At 48.0% G+C, this 11,448-nt stretch overlaps 1 protein-coding gene across 1 annotated transcript in view; it reads right to left on the reverse strand.

Moving 5' to 3' along the window:
* Positions 1-9,870, reverse strand: part of LOC134412790 (autism susceptibility gene 2 protein homolog) — a 193,424-nt gene extending 183,554 nt beyond the window's left edge. Inside the window, exon 1 of the mRNA XM_063146801.1 lies at positions 9,520-9,870. Within this exon, the coding sequence (XP_063002871.1) occupies positions 9,520-9,852 (333 nt within the window). The 5' untranslated portion in view covers positions 9,853-9,870. The remainder of the gene's footprint in view (positions 1-9,519) is intronic.
* Between the last annotated feature and the right edge of the window lie 1,578 nt (positions 9,871-11,448).

The raw sequence follows: 11,448 nt of genomic DNA on the forward strand, positions 1-11,448 counted from the left end.
ACGCTGTCCAAAACACATTTTTCTTTCATTGAATAAAACATCATTTTTGTCTACCTCTTGGCTTTTTGGCACCCCTTGTGAAATTCCTCCTTTTGCTGGCTTTGGCTAACTGTTGAAGGGCAACTTCAGGGGCAACCCACCACCCGCCCGAGTGCTCCCTTCTCACAGCTTTTTAAACCCGTCTTGGACAAATCAACTAGAGGACTCTTCTCCCTTCCACCATTTTCCCCAGGGTTCACATCGCAGGGATTCTTGGCGGTTCGCTCCCGACGATTCCCATGCAAATTGAAAACATCCATCTCTCCAACATGTGATGTTCCCAAACAAGACGAAGCTTCCCAGCAGAGAGAAAGGGAAAAATTAATTAGGAGTCCTTAATAAATTCCTTCCCTTAAAAGCGAACTGGAGCAAGAAGGACCTATCAAAAGCCCGGGTTCCTGTCACAGCACAATTCTGGTGTTCGGGGAAACAAAAGCTCCACCCAACCTGCCATTAGTTATTTTTTTTCATTACTTACAGAATGGATTTTCCTAGTATCCATTTTAAAGCACAGGAAGGTTTCTGCCAAGACTATAAATGTCCTAAACCTACTTCAAGCACAGCCTGCTGCCAAAAAGCAAAGCCGCGGAGTCCGTCGAGAGACAACAACAGATTTTGTCGAGAGGACATCATGTATTCCACGGGGTGGCCGACGTCTGGCCTTTGGGGCACCAATGTGTTCTCTGACACCTTTCTTGGCATCGCCAAGGTGCCCTCCTCCTCCGACTTTAAACGACAAAAATTAACACATTTCCTTACCAGCGGCTGGAATTTTCAGCACGACCGGTGCGCAAAACTGTGTGTGGAAAGGAGTTATTTAGTGTGTTGGGGTACCTGCACCTTGTATTCTATCTCTTGGGCAAATTTGCAAACCGCCCAGAGAGCTTCGGCGGTGGGGTGGTATATAAATGCAATAAATAAAATAAAGAAGCCAGTTTCAAAAGGAATTTCTTTCCTTTCAAATGGAACGAGAGTTAAACCGCGCTTGCCTTGCGGCTCTGCGGCTGACAAAATAACGGATGGTGGCTGTGGAAATAACCAATAGTGCCCTTAACACAACACTAACACAATAACTAATGGTAGTTCAAATAGCCTACTCTGCACAGCGTTGGCTATTCACGTTGGTTATTTAGACCGAATTATTATTATTATTATTATTATTTATTTATATAGCACCATCAATGTACATGGTGCTGTACAGAGTAAAACAGTAAATAGCAAGACCCTGCCGCATAGGCTTACATTCTAATTAAATCATGGTAAAACAATAAGGAGGGGAAGAGAATGCAAACAGGCACAGGGTAGGGTAAACAGGCACTGGGTAGGGTAAAACTAACAATATAAAGTCCGAACAACATCAAGTTTTAAAAGCTTTAGGAAAGAGAAAGGTTTTTAGCTGAGCTTTAAAAGCTGCGATTGAACTTGTAGATCTCAAATGTTCTGGAAGAGCGTTCCAGGCGTAAGGGGCAGCAGAAGAAAATGGACGAAGCCGAGCAAGGGAAGTAGAGGCCCTTGGGCAGGCGAGAAACATGGCATCAGAGGAGCGAAGAGCACGAGCGGGGCAATAGTGTGAGATGAGAGAGGAGAGATAGGAAGGAGCTAGACCATGAAAAGCTTTGAAGGTCAACAGGAGAAGTTTATATTGGATTCTGAAGTGAATTGGAAGCCAGTGAAGAGATTTCAGAAGGGGAGTAACATGGTCAGAGTGGCGAGCCAGGAAGATGATCTTAGTGGTGGACAGAAACCAGCGGACTGATGTGAGAGGAAGAAAGGCCAGAGAGAAGAAGGTTGCAGTAGTCCAGCCGAGAAATAACCAACCGTGGGTTAAAAAACTCCCTCGACACATCACAATAACCCATTTGTGTTAACCCACCACTAACGTTTTAAACCACCTTTGGGTTATTGTGTTGTCTGAACCCAGTCTAGGTTTCCACAGCCTGGCCAGAAGCCTGAGATGGTTGGGGAACTACAGAACTCACGTCGCTCTGTGCCACACAGGCATGCGGGCAGAGAGAGAGAGAGAAAGGTGGGGACAGAGGGAAGGCCTTGGGCTTTGTGAGTTGAGCCCGCTCTCTGTGTGGCCATAGTGGCCACAAGGATGGAGGACTGGCATGGCCTAGAGGTGGGGGGCTCTCCCACACTAGAGGCCTTCAAGAGGCAGCTGGACAACCATCTGTCAGGGATGCTTTAGGGTGGATTCCTGCATTGAGCAGGGGGTTGGATTCAACTGTACTAGTCTATGATTCTACAAGACTGCTTTATTGAAAAGCACCAATAACTGTTGGGGCACATTACACATTCCTTATGCCACTTTCATAGAGTTATTTCCTGCTTTTTATTCCACATTATCCCAAATGCCCCAACAAATACCATTGTGTGTCCTATGAGGTATAAATGAATCATAGAATAGTAGAGTTGAAATGGGCCTATAAGGCCATCAAGTCCAACCCCCTGCTCAATGCAGGAGTCCACCCTAAAGCATACCTGAAAGGTGGTTGTCCAGCTGCCTTTTGAAGGCCTCCAGTGTGGGAGAGCCCACAACCTCCCTAGGTAACTGGTTCCATTGTCATACTGCTCTAACAGTCAGGAAGCTTTTCCTGATGTCCAGCCAGAATCTGGTTCCCTGTAACTTGAGCCCGTTATTCCGTGTCCTGCACTCTGGAAGGATCGAGAAGAGATCCTGGCCCTCCTCTGCGTGACAACCTTTCAAGTATTTGAAGAGTGCTCTCATGTCTCCCCTCAATCTTCTCTTCTCCAGGCTAAACCTGCCCAGTTCTTTCAGTCTCTCTTCAGAGGGCTTTGTTTTGCAAGAGAGACAAAGCGTTACCATGATAGTATCAAAATGATTTGACACCAGGTGTCCATCTGGCCATGGTGGGAGTCAAGGAACAGTATATTTCACCCTCGGACTAGTAGTGCCCATGGCAACATGGGCTTTACACTAGTTCCAACAAGACTGTGAAACTTTAAAGCACACACACACACGAAAAAAAAAGTTACAATCTGCTCCACTTAGATAAAAGTTCAACTCAAAGGAGGAAGGTAGAGCTAAACATTTCCACATTTCGACTGACAAATTCCAAACTCCATTTTTATTAATTACATCGGAGACTTCTGCAGGAACTCGTGCGCTTGGGCTATTTTTAATAAGGTTCATCTGACTCAAATGTATTGTTCCGCTTCAAATGAAGATCAAACTACTAATTTAGCTGGAGATAATTGCACGGCTTTCAGGTCAGCTCCCAAGTGGGATACCAAGTCTCATCGTCAAACCAAAAGGAAGAGGCTAGAATTTTTGTTTTCATTTTTAAAAAAAACGGGGGCCGTTTGATGCCATACAGAATCGTTGGTTCATTCAGCCTCTAATGCACACAGGCAAAAACACAAGAGGTTTGGGTTTTAAAAAGGCAAAGAAGCAACGAGGTTTTGCTGAACTGACGTTCGCTTTTGCTATTGAATTCCTATTCATAGAGTCCCCGCTTGCTAAGTGTTACACAAAGAGCCAGAGATCTTACTGGAAAGTTCCATTTTCACTCACTGCCTTTTCCTTCTAGTTCTCAGCGTTCAGATCTAGGCCCTTATATTTCCCACTGTATCAATCCTTGAGGCCCAGTATTGGACAAAAGGCAGGATGCAAATAAATAAAATAATAATAATAATAATCTCCAGACTGTAACTCAACCTTTCAGTTGTGCCGGCCCTTCACACCTTTTCATCTCGTCCTTTTTCTTCCCACACTCACACCCCAGTTTACTTCTTTGTTGTTATTGGGGATATTCTGCCCCCACCATGATTATCCTCCGCCATATACAAAAGTAGCATTAATTCTGGCCTACAGATAGGGTGGCTAAGCGTCTTACTTCACAGAGAACAGTCCTCTGCTTAAAGGGCTGACCGTCCTCGCTGTCCACATTCTCCACACCGTGCATAATTTTCTACATCTCTATCATGTCTCCCCTTTCTCTCCTTGTTTCCAAGCTAAACAATCCCAGTTGACGTAACCTTCCCTCCTAGGGGAGATGCTCCAGCCCCTTCATCATTTTGGTTGCCCTTTTCGGCACTTTTTCCAGCTCTATAATATCCTTTTTGTAGGTGTGGTGACCAGAACCGTACAGAGTACCCTTAAGGGCGGTTGCACCATAGATTTGTATAAGGGCAGTACGATACCGTTTTAGTGGCCGTTTTAGTCTCAATTCCTTTTCTTATAAGGCCCAACATGGACTTTGCCTTCTTTACAGCAGCCACACACTGGGTGGACATCTTCATCGAGCCGTCCACCACAATCCCAAAATCTCTTTCTTGCTCCGTCACTGCCAGCTCAGATCCCATTAGGTTATACTTGAAGTTGGGTGTTTTTTTTTGCCCCAACGTGCATCACCTTACACTTGCTTCTATTGAACCGCATCTGCCATTGGGACGCCCGCTCTCCCAGCTTGGAGAGATCCCTCTGGAGCTCTTCACAATCCCTTTGCGTTTTAACAACCTTCAATAATTTGCTGTCATCGGCAAACTTGGCCACTTCACTGCTCACTCCTAATTCCAGATCATTTATGAACAAGTTGAAAAGAATTGGTCCCAATACCGATCCCTGTGGGACCCCGCTATTTACTTCCCTCTATCGGGAGAATTGACCATTGATTCCTACTCTCTGCTTTTTGTTCTTTAACCAGTTACTGATCCATAAGAGGACCTCTCCCTGCATTCCATGTCTACACATGCTTTTTCCTTCCCACTGCTTCCTGCAGCCTCCAAACATCTGCAGCAGGACCATTGATCCAAGGACATTTGCAATTTCCAAAACAAAACCAACATGAAAAGGACCAAAAACATAAATAGCATTTACATCCAACTATCCAGTTAAAAAAACAAAAGCATATTATAAAGTAATATGTTTCCTTCCAATCTAAAGTGTTTCCTTCCAATCTAAAGTGTTTCCTTCCAATCTAAAAATAGTTCTAGTAATTACAGAATAACTTGTATTTCTGGCAGTCAGCATCATGCTTAACATATTTTGAAAATGGGGGAACAAATATAACTGGCTGGTGTTTTTTTTTTAACAGCTTACATCACTTTTCCCCCCCTCTTCTGTTCAGAGCACAGAGTAACTGCAAGCAACATCTGGCTGAATCACATCAAATGTAATTGAACAACTGCTTACAATTATATTCACGCAGTGGGTGGAATGATATAACGCAGATTTGGAAGACGAGAGAGAGGGCGCCCTGCCGAACATTTGTTCATGCGCCTAGAGATTGTGTTGTACTTTCTCTGGGAGAGTATTTCGCCGATGCACAGAACAGGCTGGCATTATAGTACAACACGGACGAAGACCCAATGATGAACTCTCTCCTGTAGGGCAGGTAAAACATGGAGGCTGTTATGGAGAGGTCATCAAGTTGTAAACCCTGAATCCAGGACACATTGGCCCCGTTCAGAAGATGCCTTAAACCATGGCTTTAACCACGGTAAATAAGGTCACTGAGGGCAACTGAGGCAGAGACTTCCTGCCTCATGTCTACCCACTGATGGCAGAGAGATCCATTCCCACCCTCCATTAGGTATATTTGCTCCACTGCTTCCAGGTGCCACATGTGGCCTTCTCCTGTCCTCCTCTGGCAACCTCACTAGGACATTGAACATCAGCCCTGTACTGTGCCCTACCGGTCCCAACTCATAGCAGCCACCAGCACTACCATGGCCATGATCCACTGACAGACTTGGTTCCATGGGTTCCAGACATCAGCTGAAGAAGGAGCAATTGCAGGGAGATGGCTTCCCCTCTCCATCCCTGCTCAAAAGAAAATTCTCCTCCAGTTGTCCTGGGACTGCAGGACAGAAAGGAAACATGGGGAAACCCTTCCAGCCCAAGTCCTGAATTCTATTTTCGGGGCCACATTCCAGCAGAGTCAGAGAATCCACCCCAACTCCAAATTCCATTGTAGTAGTAAGCACGTGCACTCAGAAGTAAGCCAGAAAGAATCACTAAGCAGCACTTTCACAGAGCACCCCAAGAGAAGATTGAGGGGAGACATGAGGGCACTCTTCAAAGACTTAAAAGGTTGCCACACAGAGGAGAGCCAGGATCTCTTCTCGATCCTCCCAGAGTGCAGGATACAGAATAACGGGCTCAAGTTAAAGGAAGCCAGATTCCGGCTGGACATCAGGAAAAACTTCCTGACTGTTAGAGCAGTACAATGGAACCAGTTACCTAGGGAGGTGGTGGGCTCTCCCACACTAGAGGCCTTCAAGAGGCAGCTGGACAACCATCCGTCAGGGATGCTTTAGGGTGGATTCCTGCATTGAGCAAGAGGTTGGACTAGATGGCCTTATAGGACCCTTCCAAATCTACTATTCTATGATTCTCTGATCAAGCCTATGCATGCCTACTCAGTCATAAGGGTGAGTTACTGGTCTACTCAGAAATAAGCAAGACAAGCCCCTGCAGAACAAGCTTCTGCAGGAAGCAGGTCTAAATCATTCAGTAGCACTTTCAAATAGCGTGTCTACTCACAGGCAGGCATGAGCACCACATCTACTCACAAGCAAGCAGGGCTCGCCTCTGCAGGACAAGCCTTAGAAATAAGGAAAATAATCACTGAACCGCTTTCTCCTTGGCCCGGCCCTGAAAGGGAAAATGTATCTCCAATCAGCTGTTTTTCGGAGGCAAGTGCTTTGTCCTCCGTGACACAGGAGTCAGGGTACCCCATGGGCTTCATCTCTGGATAAGAACATAAGAAGTGCCCTGATGCTGGATCAGACCAAGGGTCCATCTAGTCCAGCACTCTGTTCACACAGGGGCCAACCAGCCATCGGCCAGGGGCCAACAAGCAAAACATGGTGCAACAGCACCCTCCCACCCATGTTCCCCAGAAACTGGCGCACACAGGCTTATTGCCTCAAATACTGGAGATAGCACCCAACCATCAGGGCTAGTAGCCACAGATAGCCTTCTCCTCCAGGAACTTATCCAACCTCCTTTTAAAGCCATCCAGATTGGTGGCCATCACCACATCCTGTGGTAATGAGTTCCCCATTCCACAGCTAGTGGACTAAGGAGTGCTGGTGTGTGTGTGTTTGCACACATGAGAGAGAGAGATGTGTGTGTGTGTATTATGACCTGTTACCTTGACTGAAAGATGTAGTATAAATCTTCAAAGTCATAGTCACCTTTGCCATTAGTTCATCTAGTCTTCTTTTAAGCCACGACTTCAGGTACAGAGAGAGGCTGCGTGTGCAGGACCAAGAAATTCCAGAAGCCTACATTTCAACTCAAAGTTTTAACGTATAGCGGCTAAACCCAATGGCCATTAACAATTCCATTAACTGGCAGCACTATGAGCTGGCACACACAGATAATCAAAACATTTGCCAAAACCTCAAACCACCACATAAAAGATACCCCAACCCCCTTTCTTTCCATGAAAGCACACAGCTACACATTTCTTGATCGCTTGTCCCATGATTCAATGACACTGTTGCCATTTGCATTTGATATAGTTAATACCACCAGGATATTACAAGAGGGAGGATGCTTTGCAAAGACAGACAGTTTGCACAGTGGAAGTGGCCTGTCAGGAAGGAAGGTAGTAACTTTTGAGAGAGAAACTCCCCCTCAAACTTAATTCCTCGAATTTTTAGGTCAAAATGGGGAGTTTGGGAAATGACTGAAGGAACGAGATGTCAGGAAGAGGACAACTGGGAAAGTGGAATAACTCAAACTATTATTTTAATACACACCAAAAGAGAAGTTCTGAATGCACAGGGTTACACACCAAAAGAGAAGTTCTGAATTCACAGGGTTACACACCAAAAGAGAAGTTCTGAATTCACAGGGTTATCAGAAGTGGAGTCCTTTTGTCATATATTCCAGAGGGGGTGGGAGAGCCCCCTTCTCGACTAAGTTAAAGAGTGGCAAGGACATTGTCCAAGTCAGACATTCGTTTCACAGAAATAGAATTCTTATATACTTTGATACACCAAAGGGGAGGGCATACTGGATTCACACACACACAAGACAAAATCTCGATTTAAAAGGTCTATCCTTGACAGTGCAATAAGAACATCAGAAGAGCCCTGCTGGATCAGACCAAGGGTCCAGCTAGTCCAGCACTCTGTTCGCACAGTGGCCAAGCAGCCATCGGCCAGGGATGAACAAGCAGGACATGGTGCAACAGCACCCTCCCACCCATGTTCCCCAGCAACTGGTGCACACAGGCTTACCGCCTCAAATACTGGAGATAGCACACAACCATCAGGGCTAGTAGCCAACGAGCTGCATGTAGGATTTTAAAAAGAAGCTAACAACAAATGCAACCCAACACCAAAGAATTTATCAGCTGAAATTGACTTAGAGAGGAAGAATGACATTGGCAAACCCTAGAAATCAATGTGTGTGTATGAGAGAGAGAAAGAGACTGGCTGGAGAGACTAGGATACGATTACGTGATTCTTATGGTACAGCTGGGGAGGGGGAGATCACCACTTCTGCATAGCTAGGGTTCATTTGGCATGCCACCTTCTTGGCAAGGGGTGTTCCCTCAATTTTTCCTCCCAGAGTATCTTCCTTAATCCTTCCCTCCCCTGCCTCAAGAATCGATGTCAAGGTAAGACCTCATTCTTCCCATAATGATCTGATGTGTCTCTTATGGATTTACTCCCCCCTCCAACCCCTCCGTTTTCTCAAAGAAACTCAGGTGGGGGAAAGTGCAAAGTAGCAGTGCAGGTGCTGGTGGAATCCACTGGTCCATACATAACACACAAGGCTACTTTTTTTTTTGCTAAAAGAAAAGATGGGGGTTAAGGAGAGAAGGGCTGGCAATGGTGCTTTACAAGGAACCCTTCAGATGACAGTAAGGAATTGTTTTTCTCCACACACACACACACACACACACCTTTTCCCCTTCCATTCATGCTTTAAAGGGACAAAAACCTTCTGGAGCATAAAGGAGAGGCAAGCGAACCATCATTCTTCCCCCCCCCCAAGTTCCTTGAAGCCCCTCCTCTTTCCCTCTCAGTCACAAGGAATACACCCCCCACTTCCCTCCTCCCACCCCACATAAACCATCACCACTCCCCGACAGCTGGAGAGACAGAGAGAGAGAGAGACACACACACAGAGAGAGAGACACAGAGAGAGAGAGAGAAAGCCAGCCAACTCCCTCCCCAAATCAGCACATCCATCAAACTGCAGCCAAAACAAAAATAGACCTCAGCTCACACATGCCACCCCATCTATAAATATTTGGAGAAAGGCGAGAGCAAGGGGCGGCGGGGCTGTGGACGATACTCAGGTCTGCATTGTTATCCCAACACGAGCAGCAAAGCCCAGTCGCCTCCCTCCACACCCGTCTGCTGCCATTACCCCACCAGCAAACAATGAGGCGAGCACAGCCGCCCCCTCCCCTTCTCCTCTCCCTCCCCCTTTGCTGACAGCCCAGCCATCTAAGCGGGGTAAGGGGGACGCGGCGGCGGCGGCGTTACCTCCAAGGCTTCCAGCGTGACAAAGCTGGCCAGGGCAAAGCCGTCGATGATATCCTCTTCTGGGGAGGAAGACTCCCTCCTCTTCCTCCTGGGGGCCTTGGGTCGGGACGGCGGCGGCGGCGGCAGGGCTGGAATGCCATTGTTTTCAAGATCCGAGCCGGAGGAAGAAAGGAGGGAAGGCGCTCGGGTCCTCCGAAGCTCCCCGGGTGCAGCGACCACCAAAGCGCCATCAGACGCACCTTGTAATCCGCGTTTGGATCGCCTTTCCCGGTCGCGCTGCGATCTGGAGCGCCTCTTTTTGCGAAACCCGTGGCAGAGCGCGGATCCATCCATGGCTCTTTATTCGCACCCCCCTCCCCACACCCACCCGCCCAACTCCCTCTTTCCTGCCTCCTCCTCCTCCTCCTCCTCCTCTTTCCCCCCTCCAACTTCAGTCCCCCCCCCCGTGGAATAGGGAGGGAGAGAAGGAGAAGGGGGGAAGCAAAAAGGGAGACTCCCAAGGAATGTCAGCACGGGGTTGGGGGCGGGGGGGGGGCAATGAATGTCTAGAGATTCCTCCAAGCAACCCCAGGAAGGTAATGGCTGATCAGCGGTCTTCTTATGTGTATATAATCCCTTTCTACCTTCAACAGCAGGAAATAAATCACAGTAACGGAATGCCTTGATCCAAAGGCAGAGAAAATGTTTAGGGGGTTGTCTCTCGGTGTCCCCCCCCCTTTTTTCAAAAAAAAAATTAATCCATTGGGGGTGTGGTAAAAAAAAATAAACCCACCAACTATTTCTCTGCCAGAGACGGCTTTTCCTTTCTTCTTTTCATGTTTGCAAAATTGAAGGCAAAAAAGGGGGGGAAAGGGGGGGTGGAGGGAAAAGCAACAGAACTCTTTCTCCACCCCGAGAGACGATTTGGGATAAATCAAGAGGGAAGTTGCTGGCTTCGGGTTGTTTCTCCTTGTCAGTTTCACACGCACGAAATCGCCCCTCGGATGCAATCAGGAAAAGAATCCGAGCTCCAGCTGCAATTGACCAGCGCACCTGGAAGACGCGCCGGCCCCTCCCCGCCCCACAGCCCCTTTGCTTTCTGAGCCCACAAACACACCAGCCCAGCGAGATACAGCAGCAGCAGCAGCAGCAGCCCAAAGCCGTCAGAGAGAAAACGCGAATAAGCCGGGAGAGAGAATCCAGGCACAAAGGAAATTGACAAGCGATGCCTTTTTTTTTTTGCCTTCTGCCTTCAGAAAATAAAGCCAAGGCGAGCAGATGAGGAGCTGAAGATGAGGAGGAGAAAACACACACACCCCAAATAAATGTCTAGGTATGAGGAAGGGGCTTGCGGGTCCGTGCAGCTGCCTCCACTCCGGGGTGGGTGGCTGGGGGGCCCGCGGCAGCGGAAGGTTGCAATTGGGGGGGGGGAGGGAGAGAAGGAGCCTTTCCCGGCTGCTTATGGAGATGCCACCTCGCCTCGGCTTTCCCCGCACGCCTCCAAGCAGCGGATCCAGCCCATTCACCTCTCCCTGCCTTTCTGCGCGTCTCTTCACCCCCCCTCCCCACCAGTCACGTGACCAACTTCCCCTCCCTCCCAGCGGTGTGAAATAAAGCTCTCCTCGCGCCGCGAAATAAGTTGCAAGCATGCGCGCCGAGTGTGCGCAATGGCTCTCCATCGCCCCCCCCTCTCCTCCCCCCCACCCCGTCCGAGAAGGGATGAATGGGAAAGGGAATTCTCGCGGGAGCGGCTGGCCCTTTAAATGGGGGGGGGGAGAGGAAGGGGGCGGGGTTGAGGAGGAAGGATTGATTGCTGCAGGAGGTGGTGTTTGACGCCTTGTGGGGGGGTGCCAGCTCTTCCCCCATTTCTTTAGCAGCTGTGTGAAAAAATGAAGAGAGAGGGAAAAACAGCAAAGAGTCTTGTAGCACCGTGAAGACTCATACATAGAA

Source organism: Elgaria multicarinata, chromosome 22 (genome assembly GCF_023053635.1).
Source record: "Elgaria multicarinata webbii isolate HBS135686 ecotype San Diego chromosome 22, rElgMul1.1.pri, whole genome shotgun sequence".
NCBI classification, from domain to species: domain Eukaryota; kingdom Metazoa; phylum Chordata; class Lepidosauria; order Squamata; family Anguidae; genus Elgaria; species Elgaria multicarinata.